This window comes from Lipomyces arxii (assembly GCF_038497795.1).
Source record: "Lipomyces arxii strain Phaff 12-163 unplaced genomic scaffold V1512scaffold_1, whole genome shotgun sequence".
NCBI classification, from domain to species: Eukaryota; Fungi; Ascomycota; class Lipomycetes; order Lipomycetales; family Lipomycetaceae; genus Lipomyces; species Lipomyces arxii.
In genome coordinates, this window is record NW_027117700.1 from 821,735 (window position 1) to 849,468 (window position 27,734).

The following is a 27,734-nucleotide window of genomic DNA, read 5'->3' on the forward strand; positions in this document are numbered from 1 at the left end:
TAATATGAAATTTATGCGAATATATACAGTTTCGCCTAATATCTTTTTATTCATTTGTTTTTGAGTCAACTAAGCCTTGCGCAAGCAAAACATCTAGGCGCCCCAAAATGGACAATGGGGAAAACCATTTCACGAAAATAAATTTACTTGGATTCAATACATTGTTCATAAACAAACAAAACTGTAGTCAGCAACAGCAAAATTTAATCCAATCAGTAGTAAGCAAGTTTTGCAGAATGGCAAAGCATGTAATTAAACGCGTTCGATTTGGAATGCTTCGGTTTCTTTAATATCTTGCATGCCAAAATCAACTTTGGCCTCTGAACCCTCGAAAACTAAAGTTTTGTTAACATAGACGATAACCACAAAAACTCAATTAACTTACTTGCCGCAATCTCCTCCAAACTAGGTCCTTTGGTTTCTGGGTACAAAAAGTAAATAATCACTGTTTCAATCACCAGCCAAACACAGTAAACAATGTAAAACTTGTATCCAAGTCTTTGTAAACCAATCGGATTCACAAATTGATTAAATGCAGTAGCCCCCTTATTGAAAATGAGCTGGAATGAAATACCTTTTGATCGATAGATGAAAGGAAAAATCTCTGTCATGTATATATAAGTCAGTGGCATCATCAAATTGTAAAACGAATAATAAATCCAAATCATAGCAACAACTGCAATGGCAGCGCTACTGTTACCAGTCAGTGTGAAACTCGCACTGGCTCCGGTCCAACACGCAAAGCAGATTGTCATCATAGTAAACGCAGTCAAGTATTGTACTCGGCGTCTCATATACTTCGTTACAACTGCGGCAATGCAACCTGTTACCAAATTCCAGCACATCAAACCCAGATTAATTGTATTTTGTTCTCTTCTGTCGTGAATTCCAACGGTTGCAAGGACCTTTGACAGATAGTACGACACCAGTCCGTTGCCAGACCATTGCACAAACAGGCCAACACAAGCAGCAATTAACAATCTATGCAAATTGGCCTTGGTAGATACAAACTCCTTCCAGGGATGTTTATTGCTTTCGTATTCCATCTTGATAGTGTCACAAATCTGCGCAAATTCAGCGGCCACAAACTGGCTATCTTCGTTTCCTTCCGCATGATACTTGATCAAAATCTTAAGTGCATCTTCAGTTCTGTCTTTGGATACAAGCCACCTTGGACTTTCGGGTACAAACCAAATGAAAGCTAACTGAAGCATTGATGGTAAAAGCTGCAAGAGTGAAGGAAGTCTCCAGCTCCAGTTAGAAGGCCAAGCAAATGTGCCGAGTGTGACACCAGCAGCAAGAATAGCACCTGCATACCAACTCTCATTAAACAGTCCAGTCAGTACCGAACGTTCCTTAGGATACGCAAGTTCCGCGATTAGCTGTGAAGCGCCGGTAACAGCTGGGACGATACCTGCACCAAGAATGATACGTGCAACTACAAACATAGCGACTAAAGTAATCAGTATCACCAATTGTTTAAAAAACAAAATGCTCACTGTTCACCGATGCGGTTTGAAGTATTATTCCAATGACAATCACAATACTACCGAAAATCACACTTTTCCTTCTACCAAACGTCTCGCACACATATGGCGTTATAGGAATTATTAAAAGAGATCCAATAGACAGGGAAGCTGACAGTAGACCGAGAATAGCACCATTAGGCTGATTAAAATCTGTTTATTAGTTTTGCACTTTATGTGATTTGATACATACATTCGAGCCATGTGTCAACTGATTGAAGGCCGTTCATAATACTACCATCATAGCCAGTCGTCATCTCAACACCTAACGCAGATGGTACAAGAGTCAAGTATAACAAAGTTAAATTCTTCTTTTTATACCACGGCGTAACATCTTCTCTCAGCAGACGCTCAACCTCCGAGACCTCAGCCAGTTCTTTGGCTTTGTAATTCGACATTGATTTCTTCGTGCGAAGTTGAGTATAAAAACAACAGGGGATTTAAAGTATAAGAACTCGTACAGCAGATGCCTTATATATATATATATATATATATATAGATAAATCCTTAGTTGACATCTCAACCATACCCCGCATCCCGCATCTCCACACACACATTTGCTATTAAATTGACGGACTCAATATTCTCATGTTCAGCATAAGTTGAGATCAGGCAAATATCTAGACTTTAGGCTAATGAGAGAACAACGTTGTGAGTGAACTTATCCGGCATCGCACGTGCTGATAATAGATCGGCAGGGTAGATGCGGGGAAATCAGTGGGTGATGTGAGACAGCTCATGAATCAAAACAGCGGGAATGCAAGACGTTTTGTGGTATTTGTTTTTCTTTATGCAAAATAAACAGACCGACGCAAAATATAAATAAAAAAGTTATTGGTCTTCCACCAAAAAAAAACAATGTCACTTTGCATAACCGAACTATTGAATGCAAAACTCTGTGATGGAAATGCAAAATCAGAGATTTACCCTAATCCGCAGAGCATTCGGTGCAGTTTTCCTCTCTATCTGGCTACAGCATACTGTTGCTGTTTATTATTCCGATCATCTCACTTTTGTTTTGAAAGCGAAAGTCTAATTATTCGCGCTCTTGTGGAATTTTTCAGGGGATTATTATTGTTTAAAATCAAGCCAAGCATAAATTTGGTGTCTTGCTCATTAATGTGGCTGAAAACGGTATTCTTTATGTCATGCATGAACTCGGAGAGAATTCCATTACCTTGACAATGACATTTTTACTTCCGTTACACGTTTGTGTTAGCCACAGGTAATGCTGGAAGAAAAAATCTACAAGTTCAAGATTAGTTACTCCAGATGTTGTTCGCAAGCACTTTAGTGCGAGACTGCAACCTTTCTACAACAATATTACTTAGCATAGCTGCAATGACATCAATGACAGTAACATGTTGAGGATACAAGAATGCACGCTGTACAGTGCTAATTGTGTTTATTTAATTTTATATGTATGAGAGTTAAATAAAGTCTGTCATTCGCGTTGTTAACAGTTTTCATCTGGTCATTTGGACGAGGTAGACAGCATCGCGGTAAATGTGAACGAAAAAAATGTCTAGATAAGAAACATTCAATCGAAGCATGAGCATTCATTTAGTTTCAAAATGTTAAAAGTCTTGCTGAAATTTTAGGCAGTCGTAGACACTGCGAATGAACTATACTAGGGTACCGTACGCATATGCAGCCACCGTACCCGGAACGTACGCAAACTGTGCCTGTCAAATCGAGTTACGTAATATATAATAACGGAAAAATCTAAATCAATAAAACCAAATTTCCAGCAATTTCCTTCAAGCTAGATCAGAAGTAAATAATCACTGTTTCAGTCCCCAGCCACCAATAGGATTCACAGACTGATCAAACGCAGTAGCTCCCGCTCCTTTGTTAAAAATGATGGGAATGAAATACCTTTTGATCGATAGACTGAAAAGAAAAATCTCTATAATGTAAATGTACATCAGCGGCATCATCAAGTTATAGAACGAGTAATAACTAGATCATCGCCACAACTGCAATAGCAGCGCTATTGTTACCGGTCTGTTCAAAGTTTGCACTCGCTCCAGTCCAGCGAGCAAAACATATCGTCACTATGTATTATAAAAGCGCTCAAACACTGCACTCTGCGTCTCATTTGGTTGTTGCAACTGCGGCAGCACTACCTGTCATTAAATTCTAGTACATCACATCGAGATCGATTGTGTTCTGTTCCCTTCTGTCGTGAATCCGCTATTTGCATGGAACAGGGTTCAAGTACAGCAGCGCCAGATTTCTTTCTTGTACCATGGTGTTCCGTCCCTCTTTTAACAGACGCTCAATTTAAAAAACTTCAGTTAGTTCTTTTACTTTGAAACTTGACATGGTGCTTCGAGTATTGTTAGGTAACAGAATCTGATTGATTATGGTTTGCTTCACATATGGCGATTATCTTGCGTATCATCACGTCGTTGGTATGTTTAGTATACCCCGCCTCTTCCATAAGTATGCCAAAAAAAATGGGGGTCTGGGCAAGTACAAACTGTCTACTCTTTAGCCTGATGAGCAATGTCAGTGCATATTATTTGCGAGGACAGCTGGATGGCGTTTGCATTACATTAAAGTTTTAAACCGTGTGGGGTTCCACAGAGGGGAAAACGCTGAGCCAAATTTCTATGCCGGAATTGCGGGCCTACGGCGCGTATCGTAGCCAATTCCGGCAAAATCGATGTAAAGGGGATTGATTCACTGGCCCTCACATTTTGCATTTAGCTGCTATTATCAACGCTCCATCAAGTGACATGTTTGCGGGGTGACGTCATGGCATACTAAACATCTGCTGTTAGAGAGTCATCAGAACAAGTTTTCTACTAGAAAAATTATGTACTACGAAGTTTCTAATTTGATAATTATGTTCATAAAAATATTATAGAATTTGAATTATAGATGGTGGTGAATCAACTTTAGATGCTACAAATATAAAAAGTGGAGCGAGTCGTCCAATCTAGAAGCATCACCGCAGTTTATGCATATTTTTAAGGTTTAAAATTAAATATCTGACGGAACAATGAACAAAGGCAGGAGGGGTAGTTTTACTGATCGTAATGTGTAAAACATACAAATTCACCTTATGACATTTTGCATTTTTGTATTAGTCAAAGAGTGCAAAACTGCTGATGGCTAAAATGAGCTTTAAACGCCGGAGCCTTACTAGTGAGGTAGTTGCATAATGTCCAGTAAATTTGTAAAAGTATGTAATATATAAATGGAGAATGTACCGATTCTATTAGTGATAGCAATAAAAAGGGTTGACGGCGTGACCTAACAAATCCAAATTTGTAGAAATCCCAGGGCCAGCAGGCGACTTCTGGTTGGCCTTCCAGCGCCGGATAAACCATCTCACCATGGCCAAAACTGTTTCGTCTTACCTAACGAAAATTGTCTATGACGGTTTTGAGTTGTTTCGCTGACTGCATATCCACATTGCTCTTTTATCCAAAGTTCAATGCTCCGAGAATTATTGCGAAAATGCAGACTAAGGATACAAACATGTCGTCACTCATAAGTGGCTTGCCTCAACTTTGATAGACATACACTTGACAACGTCAATCGCATGATGGGATATTCGCAAACAATTGTCCAATCTTATCAGTTTTAGAAACTTCAATATAAGTGCGTCTTTAAAACGCTTCTGCCAGTCGTCAGAAGCCAGATCAGCCTGATTAACTCGCGGAGATCCACCACTGGCACCCCATAGCAAAATCTGTAATTGTCCATCGTTTAAATCTTTTATCTCAGACAAATCTGCAAATTCCAGATGTTTCAGTCTTGAAAGAGCTCGGATACTGTTTCGATCAATCAGGTCGTCTCTACCTTTAAGAGATAAATGAGTGAGGTTTGGGCAAAAATGCACAACCAAACTCATGACATGGACACCAGATGTCAGTGGCCCGCCATCTGCAGGTCGTCGACGTGCGAATGGATCAGATCGGAAAATGTATGCGTCGTCTCTATGCTCGTTGTACCAATTTAAACCAGTATTTTTGTTAGCCTTAGGCTTGCCATCTATCTGTAAGATCCGCAAATTTGAACCAAACCGACAAATTATATCCAAGAACTTATCCATCGGTGCCTTAAAATGCCTTAAGCTTAAATGCTGTACATTTTTGTATTCGTCCAATAAAGTAGATATTCGGTCGTCCTCTTGATATTTGACCAACCCGTCATCGTCGAGCAACAAAGTAAGTGGATACCCACAGTCAGAGAGCGACGGAAGTAGCGGATGAGGGACGCCCTTAGACCAAATCGCCTTCAGAACCTCAAGTGAAGATGGTAGAATTGGAATGCAAACGTTTGAATCATATAGTTGAATTAATCTTAGTTCGGGATTAGTCATTCGCATCATGAGCCTCCAACGAGAAGTCCCTTCGAGCACATTGATATTGGCTAGAACCAGCTGGTGAATATATGGAAATGTCTCAGTTAAAACTTCCAGGTATTGCTGCGTTATAGGAAAAAAGCCTTTGTTTCCAACTTGATCAATCGTGCCAAAATCAGATCCAAAAAAACCAGGTTGACCACCTATTTTCAGATTTCGCATATTCTTGTGGTAACGTCTGGGTGCATCATGCGCAGTTAAAAACTGTATATCTTTACAGTCAGATCTGACGTGATAGTACCAATTGCTGGCGGAATGAGAGTCATATATTGTATCGTCATTAAAGATATCCAATTCGCGCAGATTTTGAAGTTTTCCGTTTTTGACAATGATTTTCAATACCGGAAACATTGCATGCCTGACAATCTGCAAAACTTTTAGACCGTCAAGTATTTCCCAATCTAGTTTGTCAAATGTATTGAACGAATTGAAGTATCGATGCTCCTCCCATGAGCTGTCCCATACATTCAGCAACTGTTCCAGTCTAGATCGACGTTTAATTTTTGCTTCAGTCATTACTCCCTTTATCCTTCCTATAACGGTACTCAATTCTATGTGATTTGTATCCATACTTTTGAACCACCCATCTGATACATCCATATAATGAAGTGGAGCTCGCATCATTTTGGAGACTCTACTGCCGGTTTCGTAAATAGCTCGATCTTTGATGATCATAGGTCGAGAGCAATCTATGTATTCACATACACTTTCGAGGTCGCTGATTTTTCTGTGCCAAGTTTTGCACACAGATTTGAGATTAACAAGTTCGAGAATGCGTAGTCTTAGCAGAATATTGTCGGTGATTTCTCGTGGGAAATATTGTAGTGGGTCGCGACGCTTCTGGCGAACCATCCGATCTTTTTTATTGATGTCGACCACCTTCTTTTTAGGTGCATTCTTAAGTTTTGCTGCGACTCCTGGTCTTAGCTCTGGCTCATCAATGGGAGAGAGGTACCAGTCGTCAAATGCCTCCAGTAACTCATCGTCTCTCTTGTACAGTTAATCTTCATCAAAATACTTTCAAAATAGTCCCCTACCTTCCCACGCCGTCCCATCAGTGGCTCGGTTATGCTCTCTCTCAATTACAATGCCTTAATGCTAAGCAAGATAAAGTGTTCATAGAATCACAATCGTACCCTAAACCGCAATACTCGATATCTCGAATCTGCCCTCAAAACGACTACGTTTTTGTAGAATGTTTATAAGAGATCAGTAACTACATGCGTTTCAATAGGCTAAGTAAAGTGGATTTTTAGTTAAATTGACACCTCCGTCTGCTAAAGAAGTAATAACAGTCGTTGCTTCAGCCAGCAGACTCAGTCACGTATGTCTTTCAGTACCACTGACAGCAACTCCTAAACGGCATCTTTATCTCTAGTGCAATCTACAGTATAATGCGTATTTATGAAGCTATGTACTGCTTTGTATACCCTAATTTATGTGAGGCGACAAGAAACCGTACAATTGAACACTTCTTAAACGACTGATTCCGATTCATGAAGCTGTTTGGCTAATAAAATCAGAGTTTACTCAACACAGTTAAATTCTGTCTAAGACCCTATAAATACTAACTAAACACTGGACGACTGTTCTCATTTTCAGCTGATCCTCTTCACTCTGCGGTCCCGCAAAAAGTCACGATCATTTTGGGCACCTGATCCGTGACGTCAATTACCCTTACCCATAATGCATCCGTCCCGTCGCTCTTGAAACTCAGTTGGAAAGCACAGTGTGAGCCCATCGAGGTCCGGTGCCTATTCCTCGTTAAGATTACATTTCCCAATGATCCAAATTTACGAGACAGTTTATTTTGTTATTTAGCGCAGCTCAATTCTCCGTATTTGCTTTATTCAAGCAAAGATCAATAAACGTCAAAGCTTTCATGAGAACTTAATATTCAATTCACACATTTAAAAATGTCAACAATACAACCATCATCGTCTGCGGCCTTACCACCGCATACAGTCCGAATCAAGCGAAAAAGAACACAGAATCCATTACAGGCGCTATGTATGTATAGTATTAGGTAATAGCTAGGTAGTGTTTAACAGTTGTAGTATTGGGTCAAAGCGACAATATCAAACGTAGTAGAACTAACTCATATGGTATGTCTTTCTATTAACATAGTTTTTAATGCTTATTTTTATTAGTCTTTAAGCTAGCTTCTACTGAAGACGCACCTCATCATGCAGGTGCAATTACTTTACTTGAGGCACCTGAAGGACCCAACGTACGTTTTTGTGTTGTGATTTGTCACAATTGATTCTGACCTTATAAGGACAAAGAACCTTCAAGCGTGTTTCATACGGCACGTAACATTTTGAACCCAGCGCGAATGTTCAGATTTCCTACTCGGAAACGACGAGCGTCGCAGAGCGAATACAATATACGTTCGCCGGCAATCACAGAACAATCAGTTCGTGGTAATAGATCTGCACGGCCTTCTCCAACACCACCGCCAATAAGAGATGTCGAACGGAGTGTTCTGATTTCACCCCCCACAAATGGTATTCCCAAGGTAAAGGTCCTGGATTCGAGCCCGCCTCAGCGACCAATTGCGATCCCTCATTCACCGGCTATGGCGCGGCGGCGAAGCAGTAGTGTATCGCTTTCGCCTAGTTCGTCGTACCAGATGCCTGCTGCTAATGAGGAAGAGCTTCAGAAAATGGTAGACGATTTCTTAACATTGAACAAGGACTACGAGACAAACAAGCCAACGGCAGCTTTAAAACGTCCACATCAGCACACGGCCATTGACAATCTTAGACAGGCAGTCATTTCTGAGTCAGGTACGGCATCTCCATTGCCGAAGACGCGACATATTGCGGGCGCAAATTCACACACAGAGGCACAGCATGGTGCGATTTTGGCGAACAAGCTCGCCACTGCTGCCAAGGCAGGAAATGAAGACGTCGAAATGGACGATTATGTATATGATGTTTATTATCGCGAGCAATTACAAGAAAATGTATGGGACGGTGGCCAATATGGACTTCTGTAAGTTGTGTGCGGTTGGGTGTTAGCTGCTTTAGATGCTAACCTTCTCCTAGATTGTACAACTCAGACGGTGATTTTGCCGACTTGGTCACAGATGAGTACGACGATGAGTACGAAGTTCGCAGTGACGACGAAGACTCAAATGCCGAGGACTTTTACAAAAATGATTACCCAGATGAAGACGAAGGGGTCGAGTACATTTCATCGATTGACTCACGGGCTGCGGAAGACGTTGATGCTGATGACTATGACGAGTATGACTACGAAGAAGCTTATCAACGGTTCGCGGATGATGATGGCGATGGCGAGCGTTCAATTGACGGTGCGCTAGATGACATTGTTGACGCAGACGACTCCAAACCGGATTCGCTGACTGCCACCGACGCCGACTATGATTATGACGATCTAGTGGACGTAAGTCGGTATCACACCCGGTCTCGTCAGTTTCTTTCGAGGAATGATTTTGCGGACGACGAAGCCGACGACGATGAAAGTGATTACTAAGTCTGTATTTGCGGACGACGAAGCCGACGACGATGAAAGTGATTACTAAGTCTGTATGGTCATGCATTGGATGTACATATAAAAAAGTTTGCGTGTGTGTTTGATAGATTTTTAGTGTATAATACAGGATTCAGAGTTTAGGCTGTGTAAAGTTTGTTCCAGAAGTCTGTGGACGACAGACCGGAGCCAGAATCTCCGGAAATGCTAGTGCTTGCTGTTGCCTTCATGGTGTAGTTATCCCGTGGAGTTGGTGTTTGGGGTGGTGAAGGAGTTGTTGGTGCAGGTGCAGGTGCGGGTGCGGGCGTTGGGAATGTATCTGGTGGACTAGATGGTGAAGGATCAGATGGCGGTTGAGGAGCTCCTGGTACTTGCTTTGCAGACGATATGATCTCGTCAATAATTCCAATGCCCAGTGACTCGGTTGGGTCAAGGTAGTTGTCATTTTCAACCAGAATCGCGATCTGCTCTAGAGTGTGCGGTTTCGCGAGTTGCTGCTGGTAAAACTTGTTTGCTTGATCCCGCATTCTCAAAATCTGACGGGTCTGGATTGCCAAATCACTGGCTTTACCGGACATGCCAGTGTTGGGTTGGTGAATCATAATCCAAGCATTTGGAAGCGCGTACCGATTCCCGCGTTCTCCAGCAACCAAAATCAAGCTCGCCATTGACGCCGCGAAGCCGACACAGATGGTATAAACCGGGCAGCGGATGTACTGCATTGTATCAATTATAGAGAATCCTGCGTGCATCTCGCCGCCACCAGAGTTGATGTACATGTAAATTGGTTTGGTGTGATCTTGGGCTTCGAGATATAGCAATTGCGAGACAATCACGGCTGCCATGTTGTCTTCCACAGTGCCGTAGAGCATGATTATGCGCTCATTTAGCAGTCGACTGAATATGTCAAAATATATCACGCCTCCATTTTTCTATGATGTCAGCGTGTACAAAGGAGTTTGCTAGATTGCGCACATCACGATTGGGAACAGTAGGGACGTGAATCGCGCCTACACCGTTAGAATCAGCATTGCTGGTTGGTCTGGAAACCCGACCAAACGGACTAACAGACTTAAATCCCATCCATCGAACTATTTGATTTGATAAACTTGTAGTGGCTTGCCGCCGCAACAAGCTCGTACTGCGATACATCGCGATCACGTATAGTTTTACCAAGTTCACGCGCTTCTGTTCTGTGCATTCACGGCTGGATAAGCGTGCCCTAACCCACAGACCTTTTTGAATTAGCAATTCCTTAGCTTCTCAGCCCGCAGTTTGACCTATTTTTCTATACTTACATTTTTGACAGCTCAGATGCAAAACGAAACTACGAGCGTTAACTTAAGCTGGCTTCAACTTTTGAAGCCCATTGACAGGAAGTCTGTGATCACTCGATAACGTCCACAGCAGGTCTTTGTTCGTATTCTAATGAAATGACTTCATGTATTCAAATTCTAGCACGCGCTTTTGATGCAGCAGCTAAGAAGGAAAGAGGAAGCGTGGCGAGATTTTGTTGTCCCATAGTTCATTCCGCGAGATCTACGTGTATTTAAGACCACCTTCAGTCTCCAATATTGCACGCTTAAGTCAGGTCGACCGCACCAATTGAATGCTCGCTGCGTAATTGTTTAGACGAAAACACAGCAAACTGCTTTTTTGTTTAAGTGGCTTTACTTGCACCTTTGCAGTGCAAGTTGACCATCTAATCAATGACTCAACTTTATAGCCGTAGCTCAGAAAAAAGTCTGAAGGAGAAAGCGTCATGGGTATTATTCTGTATCCAATGGGTAACACGTCTGGGTCTTGGTTTTGTTGGTAGGCCGCTACTAATGGACTATTAGCAAACGTAGCTTCAAGTGTACGCTGCACATGAGAATCTCAAGGTTGTGAAGTCTAAGGACGAGGATCAAAACTCATTACCCCTGAACCTTAATATCTGAGTATGTAAGTACGGCAAGTACTTCACCATATGGCAACTTATTTTGTTATATATAATTTGCAAGAATAACTTATAGATGAGCTATAATTGCTTACAAACATCTGTTTATATGAGCGACCACTAGACTTTAAACATTCCTCGCAATTTAGTGAGACTCAAATTGTAGGAGCATAACTATTTGTCTCGCAAGAACTTTTTGCGTTCATTAAATTTTGTTTTGTACATTTCCTGCTATTTTCCTAGCATTGAGTGACAATATACGAGTAAAAGACAGGAACCAAGCAGGTCAAAAACAGGCAAATGCAAGCAAGAGCAAATCATGCCGTCCATGGGACCGCGCATACCAAAGCTATAAACTTCTGAACTGAGATACCAAATGAGTTCCACATAATACATCTTTTCTGGTGCCAAGATGCTGCAAATGCGATACAATATAAATCAGTCGTTAACATTAACCCAGTCTCGTTTGCTTCAGTTTCGTCTTTGCTTCAGCGCTGACGAGGTGATTCAGCAAGACTTTCGTGGATTGTAAATCAGCCTCAACATATACATATACCAAAATTAGTTTAATCACACAATCAATATCTAACATGACTACCTGACAATACTAATTACAGACTCAGCACAATTTTGATCCCAAAAAAATTCTAAAAAAATATACACTAAACATAATATAATCGAAAACGCCAGGGACCGCTCCGGGGTCCAAACCATTAAAAAGGAAGTTTGTAACAAATCTAACTTCAAGAAAGCAAGAACCAATGTAAAACGTCGAAGTCAGATAGACAGTGATGCCGGTCCACCTTGACTCAGGAAGCTTTAAAGTAAACCCAGATAGACAGCAAGAGACGAAATCAAAGCAACAATAGACGCTTCTAATGCGCCTGGAGATACTCCTGGAGCAAGTGCGCTAAATGATGTAGTTTCCGGTCTGATTGGCTGAACAGCCGTCGAGACAAAGTTAGGTCCGCAATTGATGTTTAACAATTGACCAGAGGAGACGTAGGTCCTTGACAATGGTATAGATGTATTGCCAGCGTAATTGAACAGCACAGACATTATGTCTTGCGAGCAGCTAGAACAACTTGGCCGCACTCCTCCTGGTAATGATATACCAAGCGGAAGATAATACAGATATGAGTCTCCAGGATTAGTTGAATTTGTGACCGAGTCGACGTAGCAATATGATCCGGTCGAAGACTTTAAACAACCTGAAGAATATAGCATGTTATAAGAAGTGAATGCGTTATAAGCTTGCCTTACGAGTGGATTTTCAAGCTCATAGTCCTCCAAGCATGTATTTTCTGATAATAGTTGCGTACCATAATAGTTCATAACTTGTCCACAAATAGTTGAATTAACAGAACAAATTGTGTCCATTGTACTAGACAACTTAAATGCACCTTGTCTAACAATGGAGAAAAACGATTCCGAGTTCTAATTTAATTGTATAGTCAGCAATCTTGAGTGCCAAAAATAGATTTGAAATCACAAATTCGCTCACCTGCAAAAAAAACGAAAAAGGATAACATCCAATAAAATTTTGATCTTGCAAGAAAGTATGAAAAAAGTTCGGGCATGCCTGTTGTGTGAAATTTGTGCCTAAACTTGAATCAAAAGCGTATGGTATGATGGTTCTGTTGCTCGCATTTGAAATGACAGTTCGAGCACGTAGATTTGTATCGCTTAATGAACTGACTTCTGCTTTCGGCGTAACAACATAGCTTGCCATTACTCTAGGAAGTTGTGCTGATAATAAAAGTATTGCAAAGAGTGCTGTTGTGGACAAAGACGCGGTCTTGCCAGTCAAAGACTGCCGATGTGTGATTGACTGCCGCGAGCGATGCCGTGTGACCTGTATGCGACAGAGCACGAAACTTAGCATGGTGCAGATGCCGTCGCTCTGGCTGAAGGACACTGAAGTGCGTAATCTGACGAGAAGTGGCCGACTGACCGAATAGAAAAAGTACAAAAGGAAGAAAAAGGCGGGAAAAAAGGATTTAACCGAGAACGAGAAAGGTAAAGACCGATACAAGAGACGTTTCCCGGGCGTGTATCTGTGTGAGTGTTAGGATCGACGACGCAGATTATTCTGGGAAAGAACATTGCTTCAGGGGTAGTGCTAAACCACTGCGGAGAATGAGTGTGAACGTACCCAGAATATTATACGCGCCTGTACTATACGTTTAAACCTTAATTTAAGCTTTGATTTCTTTTTATAGAAAGAAGAGAGGCAAAGAATTTGGGAACATTCCACGCTTAAATATAGTGGAATGGCGTCATAAAGCAGAAGGATTTAGTTGTGTAATTCAAAGAAGTGTTTAGTATGCAATCATTATAACAGATGCTTATAATAGCAGAATGCTTATTTGCTGTCACTTCTGTCGTTCTACCATAATTTACAGAAATACCAAAACTTTGATTCGCAAAGCTCTGCGGCTCGCTAGCATTTTGTCTCACGGAGGACATTCGGGGCACACTCTACTAAATTGTCTATATACTACAATACACATACAATGGTCAGATTCAAGTCGCGCTACCTGTTATTTAAATTACATTATCCGCAACAAAACGACGTCGACGCAGTGTTGCCGGAACGTCAAAAAAGTATATATCCATCACGTTATAATTTCAAAAAACAAAAAGCATTATCAGATGGAAACATTCTTCCAGGAGGAACCGAAGGAAATTTACAGCCGGATATGCGTACAGTGTTAGAAAAGAGGCCTTCACCAGATGTTATAACTCAAAGAGCTCTTAATGCGGCAATTAGAGACATAGTAAATCGCAGTTTTGGTGATCTAGGTGCTGGCTTAGTTCGAGCTAGTATAAGTCGTATAACGCCTGTATTTATAAACTATTGACTCCCGCTGATATATTTTAGTCAAATACTTTTCACCCGCAACATCCACAGGCATAATTAGAGTGTCGCGCGATCATTTCCAGATGGTATGGGCTGCGCTCACTCTGTTGAATGAAATAGCTGGGGTCGATGTCATTGTATCAGTTGACCATGTTTCTGGCACAATGAGAAAATGCGAACGATTTGCTATGACTAAAGATGCCAGCTTGATTCGTCAAGTTGATGCTCCAGCTACGTGACTTGTAATTTTCAAAAATTTTAGTAAACGGTTCCAAATTGATGGCGTTAAAGGGGGGCATATTTTGTACACATCTCAAGTTTATGCAAATATTTAAAAGTGAACAAAAATTACATATGTAACACTAGCTGCATTATAGTATCACATAAAATATTCTCAACATCTGTGTAGGTCAATATGCATTTGATCTCAACCATTCGTGCGGCGACTAAACACTCACTGCTCTTTTAACGTTTCTCTCGATCATTCGCATCACTCAAATAATACACCATGAGTAGTCAACTGAGGTGAATAAAATGTTAACCATAGCGAAAGAAGCATTAAACTAACACAAGCAGATGGGGTACCAATAAGTACCAAGATAATTCATCCCGGATGTCTCCCGCACTCTTACGTGCCCGTCAGAAATATGCTCGGCGCAACATCATCACCGGTGTTTTGATTTCTGGATTCGTTGCCGCTATTTGTATGTTTAATATACTGGGACCAAACACTGTCATACTAACATTTTGTGCCAGATACATATGCCGCTACTGCTGCTGGGTCCGACGATTTCAGCGATGTCCCATTGCCACCGTTACCAGAAACTGTCATTGATAAAAAACGAAAAGAAAATAGTGATAAGGCATAATGTTTTTTGGAACGATGGTTTTTATGCTGTAAATAGTTTGGTAATGGTACATATCACATATCTACGTGCGTTCGCTCTATTTAACGGCACTGTTTTGCTTCTGTTTGACCATTCAATGCTTTTATTACAAAAATTCTATCAGATTAGGCACAGACTAACATTTTTCGCTCAAGCCAACATCTTTCCCAAAGGAAATTCACAGGTTTGAGCTATTACCACTGTAGTTTTACGGATAAAAGCTCAAAATCAGCACAAAGCAAATATTAGTAGTCCACGTCACAGTTGGCATGTCATTTACAAACGAAAAGATGTGCGGCTTATGCGGCTTTAAATAAATGAGACGCGTCGTTAAATGGATGTATTGCAAAAAAGTTGCGACGGGGAACCCCTTACGTGCAAAAGAGTCAGCAGAATGGCGGAAATAGACGGCGGGATTAACGACTATGAAGCACAGCGACGAGCAAACATTGAGCGGAATAATGCGTTGTTACGTGATCTTGAACTCGCAAATCTAGGAGCTGCACTTGGTCCTACGGCGATTAGCAGCTCATCTGGTAGCAAGCGTAGGGCGACTGGTTCGCCTGGGGTCAAACCTACTGTGAAACGGACTACGAAAACACAGCGACCAAAGCAAGCTGTTGAAGTGCTGCCAAGACGGACGTCAGCCAGATTGGCTGGCATTGAACCTGAGTCAGAGAAGGCAAGAGTCAAGGCAGAAACAGAGTATGTTGCTCTTCAGGAAGCCGAAAAAGAAGCACGCAAGCGTGTTGGCGGAGATATCAAGTTTGAAGATTTATCGTCCGACAAAATTGCACAGCTATGGACGTTTGATGATGACGAACCAGACAGTACAGAAACTAAGACTTCGGAAATTGCAGGAGATATTGTCCAGTTGAGGAAGGAAATGAGTGGACTCAAGTTATACGAGAAGTTTGAACCTAACGATATCAAAATTGTAAAGCTTTCGCTTTTTGATATGGACTGTACTAATCGTTTAGACACCAGAGCGCGTTTACACTATTGGCTTTCATCCATCAGCGTCAAAGCGGCTAGTCTTTGCTGGCGACAAAATTGGCAATCTTGGAGTCTGGGATATTGACCAAGTCAAATCGGAAGATGATGAAGAGTTTCCGCAAACGTACCTGTTCAAGGTGCATGCCAGAACTTTAGCCAATTTTGCGTTTGCGCCGTCGATTACAAGCAAAATATACACTGCCAGCTACGACGGCTCGATTCGATGTGTGGATTTTGTCAGTGGGATCAGTTCTGAAGTTTACTATGGAACACTTGGTCGCGAACCAGACGCAGTGAGCGAGCTGCAATTTGCAGATGCAAACACACTATATTTCTCTACGTTGGACGGAGAAGTAAGAATCTCTGGGAAGCTTAAGATTAAGTTGACGTTTTACAGGTCGGTCGCCTAGACTTGAGAACACCAAAAGATATAACAAAATACAGACTGCATGACAAAAAGATAGGAGGACTATCTCTGCACCCCAATGCTCCCTATTTAGCCGCAACAGCTTCACTAGACAGAAGCATGAAACTGTGGGATTTTCGAAAGATTGAATCATTAGAAAGTGGAGAACTGCAACCAAAGTTCTTGTCGAGCTACGACAGTCGGCTAAGTATCAGCTGCACGTCGTGGAACAATGAAGGCAGTATTGTATGCAATGGCTACGACGACACAATCAATATCTTTAACTTAAAAGACTCTACCAATTGGGACGTTAATTTCAACGCTCCTGAAGAGCTGACGCCGTCGTCCAAAATTAAACATAATTGCCAGACCGGAAGGTGAGTAACCCTTGGGTCCAAGCATGTATGAGAAAGTCTGACACTTTGCAGATGGGTCACTATTTTACGATCTCATTGGCAGCGAAACCCGCTGGACAACGTGCAGAAGTTTGTCATAGGCAACATGAACCGGTTCATGGACGTCTACACTGCGGACGGAATTCAGCTGGCCCGTTTGGGCGATTCTGATTTGATTCGAGCTGTACCTGCCGCCTGCCAGTTTCATGCTACGAAGGTTTGTAAGGGTTTACGACGTCAAAATAGTACTGACATAATATGTAGAACTGGATTGTCGGAGGAACCGCTAGTGGCAAGGTCTGCTTGTTTGAATAGATGTAAACTTTCGGAAAGGACTTATTATTCATGTAACAACACGCACGATACAAATGATATACAATCCGTAAAACACCTTAAACAGTGGTAGCCTACTAAGCAACACCGTTCAAACCCAAGTACAACTTAATGCACAACTATATACTGCACACTGTCGAACAACAATACCAGACCAAAGCATAAAAAAAATTGAATGCCCATGCATATTTGATGCTCAACATTATTCATGCCCAAATTTATTTCTTTTTTGGTCCGCCTAATGGAGAGCCAATATCTTTTCCTCTTAATTTGACAGCCAGCACACGCTCAAGCTTTCCGAGCAGCATCTGATTGGGCACCGCCCGACCCATCTCGTAATCGTTAATGACATTTGCCCGCTCATTGACCTTGACGGCCAAATCCTTCTGAGTCAAGTTCTTTTCTAATCGAGCTTTTGAGATCGCCTTGCCGACACTCAAGTCGAGCTTCGCCGGCGGCGCAACCTCGTTCTCACGATCAATCTTTGCCAGTCGCTGACCCTCAACGCCGCCGACCTTGTTCGATCCGGCACCCCACTTCTTGTCCGTCGATACGACAGCACCAGTCCGTCGGGCTGAGTTGATTTCGGCGTTTGATCGCGCAGTTGTGCTGTGATAATTGTTGGCCTTCTTGCCAATGACGGTAACGGAATCCCACTCTGCATCACCCATTATGAATTAGTCTAATTATAAAATATGTAAAATTAACGATATAATTTGACTGTCCTAAAAATTATAGTGCTGCCGTCATGCGATCAATTTATTTCAGACTCTCGCTGTCTACGTTGTTAAGGGTTTATTTGACCCGGAAGCTTCTAGCAGTATCGCCACAATGCTAAGCTGTATATGCTCAAAATGCACAAGTTGTAGTTATAAGGCATAAACACTACAACAGTTAGATCTTGAAACTCTCCGGTCAAAGTGATCTTTTAACCACGAAAACTTGGGTTTTTCATGTTAGACGCACAATGAAGGCTACGAATGTCAATTGTCTGCGGTTTTTCAAAGACCGATTGCTGCCGGAACGAATACGCAGTTTTCAGGGTCGAAGAGTAGCGTTGACTGGAAAAGACGGTAACAAGGACTTTTATAAAGGAACTGGATCTGCCAATATGGGACGGAGCAACAAGCATGGCAAGTTTATGGTGGACTATTACAAAGTTCGGACATACGTTGTTCCCGCGGGTTTGGATGATACTGAGGTTTGTTGGTCATCGTTGTTCTAGCTGTGTTATCTAATGGACGTTTAGCTTACTCCGTACTGCAACAATTCATTACGACCGGTTAAGAATGAATTCGCTGGATACAGACTGGGACCATATGATGGAGAGCTGTACCTGGAAAAGTACAATGAGTACGAAACTTACGGTGCTGACGAGAGCCCGCGGTCGGCACTTCAGACAGAAAAATGGATTGAGCGTGGGTAGTATACAATGTAAGTAGGTGAATTGGGTATATAGATATGAGATTACGATTAGTGATTTCCAACTTGTAATATATGAAAAAGTACATTTTATCTCCTAAGCTATCGTACAAAACCACTGAACATTTATGTACAAAACTCCTGCAAAAAGTGCGCCCATTTTGAATGCACTAAGCAAATCGTCGCTTCGGCTCCGGTGAAGGAGATCGCGAAGCAGATCTTGCGTCACGGCCCCGCAGTTGCAAGAACTTCATTTGTGACAGTTCAAGGCCCCTCTTTAAGTCAGACGACGGCCGCTTGGAGTGGATGAAATTGCAAAATCCGCCACGCATACACTCCTTTGTCTCGTGTTGTCGACAGCAGGCTTCTCTGAAATCAGTGACCGGACTCAGCTCTGCATATACTGGTCGACCTGCGTACCACCGTGAGTTAAAATTATCACATGCCTTTTGTGCGTCCTCCTCATATTTGAATCGGCAATAAACATTACCAATCAGATCTAAACTAGTTAACACTTTATTTTCGTAATTATACAGCACACGAAACACTCACGATCATTGTTGTTTTCGCAAACCACAATCTCTTCAACTTCGCCAAACTTCGCCGCCTCACAAAAAAAGTCTTCGTAGAAAGCGTCGTAATGGTTCTGCATTTGAGATTCGTTCAGCTGGTTGCCTGGCTGGAAAGCCGGATTCTGGTACATGTTTGGACACATCATTGTTTGTGAGTACGATGGCTTCACGTGCTTTCGTGAGCATCGATCACCGTGTCTACATGCTCCAATTTTATAATAGAAAGAGCTATAGCCATAAGGTTAGTACATATGGAAGATTCAAAGACTAAAGAAACCGCTTACCAATTGACTTTATCCTGTTCGGTACCGAAAATAGACGCTAAATAATTTGCCATACTGTGTATTATATTATTTGATCGTAAATATGGATTCTAGTAAATGTAATCAAAAAGTCAACCAAGCAGTTGACTGTTATAAATATTTGGATCAAAAGAATATTGCGCGAACAAAGGACAGAACGTTGTTATTTATGGCGAACAATTGTAAGGGTTTTGAACAGATCATGTGATCAGCTTTAGTAATGTTCTCCCAACGACGAACTCAGCTAAACCAAATTACAAACAGCATACAAAGTCAATGGGTGTAAGTAATTCATGACCATGAGTAAATCCCTGCTAATATGGTTAGAACGACGGTGGTTCAATCCCCACTCGGCGCGAGCTGGTTAAGGCATCAGCAAAGGAACAGTCTTCATCTCAGATCTTTGAGCAAAATCAACTAAACGCAGAATTCATATGGAGTACGTGTCGGCTAAGCAAAGATCCTTTAGAACTGCCTATAGTATGCGACTACATGGGTCGTTTGTATAATAAATCCGCGCTTTTAGAATGGCTGATTTCTCCTGAGAAGTATGGCGATGGCCAGTATACAGTACCGCACATCAAAAGCATGAAGGACGTTATCGAGCTGAAAATAGCAAAAAGTGACAGATCTGGTCAATGGGTCTGCCCAATCACAGGCAAAGAGCTTCGGTCTGGCGGGACCAAATTTGTGTGCATATCAGAATGCGGACATGTCTTTGCGGAAAGAGCCCTACAGGAAATAGATTCAGCACAATGCCTGGAATGTAACACGTCATTCAAGAAAGACAATATAATTATTCTGAATCCTATATTGAAGGCAGATATCGAAACTTTGAAGAAGCGATACGAACGGCTGATGAGTGAAGGTCTCACGAATTCGTTAAAGCAACTGATATCGAAAAAGAAGCGCAAAACTGACAAAGAAGACTCGAAGAGAGAGAAGAAGAGGAAAGAGCATGGACACAGTGCAGAAACAGAGAAAGTCGCTAAAGAAGTCATGAACAAAGTACCAGGGAGTGACCACACAGCAGCTACAGAGACCGCTCCAAAGGTGTCATTAACAACTTGAGAACAGCAACTGTTCATAAATTAATAAATAGTATAATATTGACGTCAACTAAGATTGTTTGTAGCATAAGCAAGACATTATTTCTGACCGCATAACGAAGTCTGAACTATGAGCCGCACCCATCTTGAACTCGAATTTTTTTTGGGAGAACAGCGCGACAGAGCAGATAATTGAGAAGAACAATATCACACAGTAAACATGGGAAAGTGCAGTAAAGACAAACGAGATCTGTACTATCGCAAAGCCAAAGAACAAGGTTGGAGAGCTCGTTCAGCATTTAAACTTATTCAACTGGACTCGGAATTCCATTTGTTTGAGGGAGTCAAGCGGGTTGTAGACCTTTGTGCTGCTCCCGGTTCATGGAGTCAAGTGCTGTCACAAACTTTACCACCAGATTCTGCGACTGTCGTGTCTGTTGATTTACAACCTATTGCGCCATTGCCAGGTGTCATCACATTGCAGGCCGATATCACGCATCCATCAACATTAACCAATATTTTAAATCTTTTTGGAGGAGAACCAGCCGATTTTGTTTGCTCTGGTAAGATTCTATGCAATTGGTAAGATATTTGAGACTGACCAACTACAGATGGTGCGCCAGATGTTACTGGACTTCATGACTTGGATGAGTATATCCAGGGACAGCTCCTTCTGTCGGCCCTGATTCTTGCAACCAATTTACTCAAAGAAGGTGGCTCTTTTGTAGCCAAAATTTTCCGGGGCCGCGACGTCGATTTGTTATATTCTCAGCTGGCGCTCTTGTTCGATCAGGTCACATGTGCCAAACCACGAAGTTCACGGGCATCGTCTCTCGAAGCGTTCATTGTCTGCCAAGGGTATCGACAACGGCCAGGTTGGCGTCCAGACTCACTCAAGTTGTCTAGCGCGATTGTACCACGGCCATTGACTTCGATTGATGACGCGATTGAGGAGCGGGCGATTGCGCCTTTTATCGCGTGCGGAGATTTGTCGGAATATGATGCCGATGCGACTTACGCATTGGAAGAACATGTGAAGGCAGTCAGTCTAGAGCCAGTGCAGAAGCCGACAGCACCGCCATATAAGACTGCATTAGAAAAGAAGAGAAACGGAACATTACGATAGACAAAATATAGAGACAAAATATAGAAACAAAATAATGTACAGTTAACAATGTAGAAAAACACATTTTTTTCAAAACATCGTGCTACAGATTATGCAATCTTTTTGCTAGCGTTCACAAATCCAATTCCTTTGACACTCATGACGTACTCAGTTGGACCGTCCAGCTCCTCCTCATCCGCTCCAAACGTATCGTTCTCTTTTAGACGTACCTCTGTGCCCCAAATAGCTTTGATATCCCGTAGTAGTCTAACTATGCTTGCGTCGATCACGCCTTCTCCAAGCAAAATTCTACCAATATCTTCTTTTCCCAAGACCATGAGCACGATCACTGTCTTGAGTTGACTCCGGCACACCATTCCGCCATTCGCCACTTCTTCCAACAGCATTCGCGCCGCCCGTGCGCCTACATCTTCCGGAACCTCTCCGGCACCACCGATAGATTCAGCAGTGTAACACCAACCCGATCTTGTTTCTGCCACAAGCGACACTCCGAATCCTGGACTCTTACCGGATTCCTCTCCTCTCGCAACGTCGCTGAAAATAAATGTTTCGCAATTCGTGGCACTCAGCACAGACCGAGCACCATCAATTACTCGGTTCACACTCGCAGGAGAGACTCTGGTTGAAAATGCAACACCGCGCAGCTTCGTCACAGCCGGGGTTTTGACTGCAGCGTGTAGTGTGCTGGGCTGTAGAACGATGTGAGGCAGAAAAATGTTGACCTCGCCTCCACCCAACGGTGGCGCGCCTCGCTTGACTACTCGTAACTCTTGTCGCATGATTCCAAACTTTGTGAAAATAGGGAACAGTGCCGTGCGTATCGTGTCGACACCAAGATCGATACCGTTGGATGTTATGCCTTTGAGTGTGAGATTCAGAGCTGCCTTTCCAAAAGGTGCCAAAAGAGCAACAGGCTCAAGAAAGTAACCAATAGCACGAGATAAAGGGCAGTTGTGTGTAATCGTCCCGTTCACAATTAGACCTGGCTTGTAGAGAACTGTGGTACCTGACTATGTTAACATCAACCTGATTCGCTGTATTCGCACAACGACTCACCTGTGTACGAGATTTCAATAACGCTTCCATTTGTGATAGCTTCTAATAAACGTAGAAATGACACTTCATAATCTATGACTGGTCAGAAAACGTTAAACCCGACTATACAGTGAAACTCTCTACCTTTCAAACCAGGTTCCATATCGTCTGACCTAATCCTGTCAATCTTAATAGTCCGCCCTGAAAGTGTCGCAAGCACCAGTCGCATGCGAAAGTCCACATGACTACTAAATATTATTGGAGGAGCGACCATTATTTGTCGTATTTTAATTAGTTTTTATTGTTCGTGAAAAAGTGCATTTTTGGTGGGACATTTTCAGTTGATGCGGCTCAATAAATTTGCAACTTCGCCGAGTTGGGACAAGAGCCGCACCAGTAAAAAAAAGTCTTGAAATAAAAATACGCAGATTCTAATTAGACTTAAGTGACGAGAAACAGTATGTCTGCTGATGATTCAGAAATCAGACCCATAAGAATTCACATATCGGCATTGTCACCAAATCTGGTGTCAGATCCTACAGACCTAATCAAACGATTGGCAATGTACGGAACTCCAGTTTCAACTCTATCAGTGCATAGAAAAGAATTGGGCGATATGCCGTTTGGGTTCATTACGCTTTCCATGTCAAATGGAAAATACAAACTACTGAGGGCGGCAATGAATGGTGTGAAATATAAAGGAGCGTATATGAAGGTTGAGGAAGCAAAACGACCTGATTATGCAGCACGATACGCTAAACCTCAATCAAGTGCGGATAACGAAGAGCAGGCTCTCTTGCAAAGAAGGAGAACGGATTTAGTGCAACTTAAGCACTACAGGTTAGTTCAGAGATTATTACATTATATTCGCCGAGGGCGGTATCAGTTTGGAAAGGTCGATAGAGGCACACTGCGACACACCGAACGGGATTTGAGAATTAACCCACCAACTTTTCGAGTCAAGATTGGCAGAAAGACAAAAATTGTCAAATGCCAAAAGCAGAAGTTATGGGGAATGGCGAAAGGAGCTGATCAAGCAGAATCTGGATGGGAGTTTGTTGAAGCGGACACCCATGAAGTCTCCGACGGTCTGACAGTGATTGGACACTGGATCAATTATGAAGGCGATACAGTCGAAGTTGTCAAGAAGGATGCTATAGTTATTGACGACTTTGATGAGTTGAAGGCAACGGTGGAGAAGACGCGGTTTGAGCTTTCGGATTACGGAAATAGCAGCGATTTCGAGGTTGTGAAATCAAAACCCACTGAGCAAAAACTAGAGCATCAAGAGACCGAGGAAGAGCGTCAACAACGTATGGAAAATGAACGCAACTATAGAATTATGCAAGATTTGTTGAAAGCAGCTGATGAAAGGTTTGTTGCTGTATCGCGTCCTATAAACAGATATTAATAGCTACAGTACTGAACAGAAGGAAGAAAAGATTGCAACATTTAACGATGACGACTCGGATGACGATGATGCGATTTACCAGATCATCAACTTGGCAGCGTCCAAAACTGCAACATTCAACGAGAACGATGACGATGAAGATGATGATGCTATAAGAGAAATTACTGTCTCGGCCGCGCCGATAGCTCCCCTTGCGATGCCAACAATAACGGCTGAGGCTATCACTAATATTGTACCCGCAGATGAGCCATATAATAGTGACTCAGACTCGAGTGGATTGTTTGACCATACTGGCATCGCACCGATTGCTATTGACTCAGCCGAACCTGAGGATGCCGGCGGAAAGCGTTCGAGGAAGCAGAATCATAAGAGTGAGAGTTCGTCGGAAGAGGACGCTTCGGCTGAAGATGTGGACGAAGACATGTCCGATGCGCCTGTCGGAGGTGCCAACAATGCTGGAGAAGATGGCAGCGATGAATCCAATCATGAAGACTTGGTTGGTTCTGATACCGATTCTTCTGACTCGGACAGTGACGACGACGATAATGATAAAACTGAAAAAGGCAAGTTGACAGCGACGAAATCGAAAAAGAAGAAAGGTCCAAAACGGACAGTTGAAACGGAAAGATTGCGTTCACTTTTTAACGCGGACAACGAAAAGCAGTCATTCAGTCTGTTTGGCCATGAGTCCGATGAAGAAGAAGACGACGACGGCGACTTATCAGTTTCGGTTGAGAATGGCGATGACGATGACGAAGAAGTAGCGGACTTTAACATTATCGACGCGACTGCTGAACAACCATCCGCTACAGCTGTTACCGCATCACAGCCGGCAGTCAAACGAGCAATGCTATTTCCGCATCCCGAGTCTGCATTTTTGGACGCTCAGTCACAGTTCAGCAGTGCACCCGCCAAGCCGCCATTGAACAGGTCGGAGTTTGAAGCGGATTTCTACGAAAACAGAGGTGAGTGGGCACACAAGGCTCGCAGAAGACGGCGAGACGTGGTCAGGACAAACAGACGGCAAGGGTTAAATGATTCTGGACAGTCTATGGTCGGAGGTGCTAACGACGCGGTGACGGATGATATGATCATAGATGAATTGTAATTAGTGTATAATACACGAGCCCAGTATATAGTACAACAAGCCCAGGGATCAGAGGCTTGATTATGTAGTTGTGTATGCCTGTACCCAATGACAAAACAGGTAAAACTCTTCCAAATTCAAACGGTGCTATCCAAATACCCCTTGATAACAACACCGTAAATCTTAGATGCGCCAGAAATGTCAGTCACACTGTGAACGTGAACAACATCAATTGCTACTCTGAAACCCAAGTATTCCTTCAGCTCAGTAACAGCAAATGACGGATCAGCAAGGTATATAGTAACAGACAAAATCTTGTGGTTAGCAGAAGACGGCAACCACACCTGTGACTTCAAATTAACAGCATCGACACAAAAAGTTCGGTACCACGCTTGACCAAAAGCCACCTCACAAAACTCGTTCTTCCGTTTAACTTTGACTTTATACTCAATTTCATCGTTGCTATCATCGTCATAAGACTGGTCACCAAGAAACTTCGCATCTATAGCAACGGCGGAAAACTCGACATGTGCACCTGCAGGCAAAGCGGTAACCTGCACCGCAAACATACCACAATTCAGGTTGAACGACTGCATAATATTTATCACAGCTGCACTTGCCTCTTGCGATACCGTCAATGCAACAAGATAGTAAAAACTGATTGGACTGAACTCGTTTGGCTCAAACCCGTTCATGACCTCAGCTACGCGATACAAATTCTGCAGAGCAAGTACTGCTTGTCCATGAACTAAATCAGGACCGGTGTACAGCGTCATGCTTGGTGGCATTAACGGAATCTGACCTGCTAAATAGATGCATTCCTTAAACTTGATAGCCTGTGAATAAGGGCCAATGTTAGCAGGCGCCCAGTAACTTCGTCCTTGAACATGCAAGCCTTTGCGAAAAGACAAATCTGACTCGACAATCACAGATAAGGAGGCGCGACAGTTGGTTGGCAACAATGTAGAAACACAGGCTCTTGCTGGAGGAAGGGGCTTCTGAAATACAGTCTTGTAACCAGCATTTGCGGCCACAAAGTCTGACATATCAGCTAGAAGCAGAGATACATAGACTATATGTAACGAATCAGAGAGTTTAGATTCAGACATAATCTCTAGTGCTCGGGTAAACAAAGCTTTAACTTCTTCACCAATCGTAAAGCAATTAGAAACGGTGATATTTGAGATCACAGCGGTACCCGATGGAGCCAGTCCAAAGGAGACCGTTGGTATTTTATCAATTACCGGTATGCTTCTGGCTTCTGTAGTCTTGAATGGCGTTATATCCAAACTCATCAATTTTTGAAAGGCTGATTCAAACAGATCAGGCACCGCGACATGAGATTTCCAATCGCCAACCTCGTCAATTTTTTCTTCCACGTGAGCAACGACTTTAAGATACGCGACTGAGCCAGTAGGCTCGGCCACAATGGCTTGTCGATCCACTACAAGCTTCTTAATAAATATCGGACTATCTAGTACCAGTGTCTCATACTCTCCTCCTTCGCCACAAATGTGAGCGTCGTAGAGTTCATGTGCCCGCACAAGAGTAGGCCGGATCTGTTGCAATGTTAAGCCAAGATGCTTTGTCGACAGTCCTTCACCCGCGACTTTGATCAGAATAGCATGAACTCCTGCATCAATCATCTCGTTAAAAAGTGCATCTTCATTACGATTCCAGAGATACGACAGCGATACCAGACCCAGACGCGAACACACACTTTCGACACGCGTTCGCTGGTATGTTGAGAGAATAGCGCCGACCGAGACTGCCTCGAGATCAGGAATTTGCTGCTTGACATTCAACAGCAAACTAAAAAGATCTTCAGTTTCATCCGCAACAGCTTTAGCATACTCTAAGTTCGAGTCCACTGGTTTTCCAGTAATTTCACCACGGTACATTGGCACTCCTAAACATTCGGAGTACAGCCCAAGAACAGTATGACCGACGGTCTGGTACATAAAGCTGTCCATTTCATGCAATACAGTATCAGAATCGTCAGACGCACCCGGCGGGTGTAAGTTTGCAAGTGCCACAATTTCATGCTCGTTTCTGATGCAATGCATCATGTTATAGCACGAGTCTTTTCCGCCTGACACCAAAGCAACTGTCTTCATTCTACACCAATTAGCACTTTACTAGTCAAAGAGCAAACAAACACAGATGCAAAAATATAATTAAAACAGTTAGTGTCCCGAATTTTCTATGGCAAGCAGTAGTTTTACAAATATGCAATGCTCGCCTCAAACTCATCGGTCGCAAGGTGTAAGCCATACGTCGTGCAAAAACACAATTCAATCTAGCACGATCTGCTGCACAATACCTTATTGAGCTAAAAAGGTACCCCGGTCGCGCGCCAAACTAAAAGAATGACGACGACTCAGATCTGCTGGAAACAGAAGACAGAAGGGTATATACAGCCGATAACTTAAATAAACATAAAACTTGTCTTACCTCGGATATTTTTTTTTACCGGTAGACTAGCTTAAACCCCGCGGTCATGATT

At 42.6% G+C, this 27,734-nt stretch overlaps 17 protein-coding genes across 17 annotated transcripts; 9 read left to right on the plus strand and 8 right to left on the minus strand.

Moving 5' to 3' along the window:
* Window positions 1-146: 146 nt before the first annotated feature.
* V1512DRAFT_256591 (MFS sugar:H+ symporter) lies at window positions 147-2,022 on the minus strand. Its single transcript, XM_066915047.1, has 4 exons — window positions 1,720-2,022; window positions 1,500-1,679; window positions 386-1,453; window positions 147-335 (listed from the first exon to the last, which is right to left on the minus strand). Exons 1-4 carry the CDS (start codon window positions 1,922-1,924, stop codon window positions 253-255), a joined length of 1,536 nt encoding a protein of 511 aa, XP_066774303.1. The 5' UTR covers window positions 1,925-2,022; the 3' UTR covers window positions 147-252.
* Window positions 2,023-3,421: 1,399 nt separating this feature from the next.
* On the plus strand, window positions 3,422-4,393 carry V1512DRAFT_256595 (uncharacterized protein). The gene has a single exon (XM_066915048.1). The coding sequence runs from the start codon at window positions 3,911-3,913 to the stop codon at window positions 4,097-4,099; it is 189 nt and encodes a 62-aa protein (XP_066774304.1). The 5' UTR covers window positions 3,422-3,910; the 3' UTR covers window positions 4,100-4,393.
* Window positions 4,394-5,028: 635 nt separating this feature from the next.
* On the minus strand, window positions 5,029-6,962 carry V1512DRAFT_245015 (uncharacterized protein; the record flags this gene model as incomplete). The annotated part of the gene is made up of 2 exons (XM_066914353.1): window positions 5,029-6,897; window positions 6,945-6,962. 2 exons carry the CDS (start codon window positions 6,960-6,962, stop codon window positions 5,029-5,031), a joined length of 1,887 nt encoding a protein of 628 aa, XP_066774305.1.
* Window positions 6,963-7,823: 861 nt separating this feature from the next.
* V1512DRAFT_200265 (uncharacterized protein) lies at window positions 7,824-8,908 on the plus strand (the record flags this gene model as incomplete). Its single annotated transcript, XM_066913185.1, has 4 exons — window positions 7,824-7,917; window positions 7,965-8,012; window positions 8,058-8,149; window positions 8,186-8,908. The coding sequence occupies 4 exons, from the start codon at window positions 7,824-7,826 to the stop codon at window positions 8,906-8,908; spliced, it is 957 nt and encodes a 318-aa protein (XP_066774306.1).
* A 637-nt stretch (window positions 8,909-9,545) lies between these two features.
* V1512DRAFT_201325 (Clp protease-domain-containing protein) lies at window positions 9,546-10,488 on the minus strand (the record flags this gene model as incomplete). Its single annotated transcript, XM_066913215.1, has 2 exons — window positions 9,546-10,337; window positions 10,381-10,488. The coding sequence occupies 2 exons, from the start codon at window positions 10,486-10,488 to the stop codon at window positions 9,546-9,548; spliced, it is 900 nt and encodes a 299-aa protein (XP_066774307.1).
* A 1,675-nt stretch (window positions 10,489-12,163) lies between these two features.
* On the minus strand, window positions 12,164-13,076 carry V1512DRAFT_201942 (uncharacterized protein; the record flags this gene model as incomplete). The annotated part of the gene is made up of 2 exons (XM_066913237.1): window positions 12,164-12,781; window positions 12,849-13,076. The coding sequence occupies 2 exons, from the start codon at window positions 13,074-13,076 to the stop codon at window positions 12,164-12,166; spliced, it is 846 nt and encodes a 281-aa protein (XP_066774308.1).
* A 316-nt stretch (window positions 13,077-13,392) lies between these two features.
* On the plus strand, window positions 13,393-14,656 carry V1512DRAFT_12773 (ribonuclease P/MRP protein subunit). Its single transcript, XM_066912946.1, has 2 exons — window positions 13,393-14,179; window positions 14,229-14,656. Exons 1-2 carry the CDS (start codon window positions 13,861-13,863, stop codon window positions 14,444-14,446), a joined length of 537 nt encoding a protein of 178 aa, XP_066774309.1. The 5' UTR covers window positions 13,393-13,860; the 3' UTR covers window positions 14,447-14,656.
* A 59-nt stretch (window positions 14,657-14,715) lies between these two features.
* Window positions 14,716-15,076, plus strand: V1512DRAFT_245020 (uncharacterized protein; the record flags this gene model as incomplete). Its single annotated transcript, XM_066914354.1, has 3 exons — window positions 14,716-14,732; window positions 14,784-14,911; window positions 14,964-15,076. The coding sequence occupies 3 exons, from the start codon at window positions 14,716-14,718 to the stop codon at window positions 15,074-15,076; spliced, it is 258 nt and encodes an 85-aa protein (XP_066774310.1).
* Window positions 15,077-15,435: 359 nt separating this feature from the next.
* Window positions 15,436-17,263, plus strand: V1512DRAFT_273427 (WD40-repeat-containing domain protein). Its single transcript, XM_066917726.1, has 5 exons — window positions 15,436-16,031; window positions 16,075-16,443; window positions 16,488-16,873; window positions 16,925-17,108; window positions 17,156-17,263. The coding sequence occupies exons 1-5, from the start codon at window positions 15,489-15,491 to the stop codon at window positions 17,204-17,206; spliced, it is 1,533 nt and encodes a 510-aa protein (XP_066774311.1). The 5' UTR covers window positions 15,436-15,488; the 3' UTR covers window positions 17,207-17,263.
* V1512DRAFT_256610 (multi protein bridging factor 1-domain-containing protein) lies at window positions 17,183-18,016 on the minus strand. Its single transcript, XM_066915049.1, has one exon. The coding sequence runs from the start codon at window positions 17,893-17,895 to the stop codon at window positions 17,443-17,445; it is 453 nt and encodes a 150-aa protein (XP_066774312.1). The 5' UTR covers window positions 17,896-18,016; the 3' UTR covers window positions 17,183-17,442.
* Window positions 18,017-18,109: 93 nt separating this feature from the next.
* On the plus strand, window positions 18,110-18,739 carry V1512DRAFT_256612 (mitochondrial 54S ribosomal protein mL41). Its single transcript, XM_066915050.1, has 2 exons — window positions 18,110-18,425; window positions 18,474-18,739. Exons 1-2 carry the CDS (start codon window positions 18,192-18,194, stop codon window positions 18,648-18,650), a joined length of 411 nt encoding a protein of 136 aa, XP_066774313.1. The 5' UTR covers window positions 18,110-18,191; the 3' UTR covers window positions 18,651-18,739.
* On the minus strand, window positions 18,716-19,642 carry V1512DRAFT_256613 (uncharacterized protein). The gene is made up of 3 exons (XM_066915051.1): window positions 19,503-19,642; window positions 19,199-19,446; window positions 18,716-19,145 (listed from the first exon to the last, which is right to left on the minus strand). Exons 1-3 carry the CDS (start codon window positions 19,553-19,555, stop codon window positions 18,817-18,819), a joined length of 630 nt encoding a protein of 209 aa, XP_066774314.1. The 5' UTR covers window positions 19,556-19,642; the 3' UTR covers window positions 18,716-18,816.
* Window positions 19,643-19,847: 205 nt separating this feature from the next.
* On the plus strand, window positions 19,848-20,435 carry V1512DRAFT_195950 (Rtf2 RING-finger-domain-containing protein; the record flags this gene model as incomplete). The annotated part of the gene is made up of 1 exon (XM_066913158.1): window positions 19,848-20,435. A coding segment is annotated over one exon (588 nt), but the record flags the coding sequence as incomplete, so codon positions are not given.
* A 163-nt stretch (window positions 20,436-20,598) lies between these two features.
* On the plus strand, window positions 20,599-21,740 carry V1512DRAFT_12929 (FtsJ-like methyltransferase-domain-containing protein). The gene is made up of 2 exons (XM_066912957.1): window positions 20,599-21,132; window positions 21,181-21,740. The coding sequence occupies exons 1-2, from the start codon at window positions 20,790-20,792 to the stop codon at window positions 21,693-21,695; spliced, it is 858 nt and encodes a 285-aa protein (XP_066774316.1). The 5' UTR covers window positions 20,599-20,789; the 3' UTR covers window positions 21,696-21,740.
* Window positions 21,702-23,094, minus strand: V1512DRAFT_288767 (RNA 3'-terminal phosphate cyclase/enolpyruvate transferase). The gene is made up of 3 exons (XM_066918150.1): window positions 22,875-23,094; window positions 22,752-22,823; window positions 21,702-22,701 (listed from the first exon to the last, which is right to left on the minus strand). Exons 1-3 carry the CDS (start codon window positions 23,002-23,004, stop codon window positions 21,785-21,787), a joined length of 1,119 nt encoding a protein of 372 aa, XP_066774317.1. The 5' UTR covers window positions 23,005-23,094; the 3' UTR covers window positions 21,702-21,784.
* A 65-nt stretch (window positions 23,095-23,159) lies between these two features.
* Window positions 23,160-25,277, plus strand: V1512DRAFT_256616 (uncharacterized protein). The gene is made up of 2 exons (XM_066915052.1): window positions 23,160-24,104; window positions 24,151-25,277. The coding sequence occupies exons 1-2, from the start codon at window positions 23,191-23,193 to the stop codon at window positions 25,247-25,249; spliced, it is 2,013 nt and encodes a 670-aa protein (XP_066774318.1). The 5' UTR covers window positions 23,160-23,190; the 3' UTR covers window positions 25,250-25,277.
* Window positions 25,278-25,307: 30 nt separating this feature from the next.
* Window positions 25,308-27,732, minus strand: V1512DRAFT_13141 (uncharacterized protein). The gene has a single exon (XM_066912964.1). It carries the CDS (start codon window positions 27,343-27,345, stop codon window positions 25,366-25,368), a length of 1,980 nt encoding a protein of 659 aa, XP_066774319.1. The 5' UTR covers window positions 27,346-27,732; the 3' UTR covers window positions 25,308-25,365.
* Window positions 27,733-27,734: the final 2 nt, after the last annotated feature.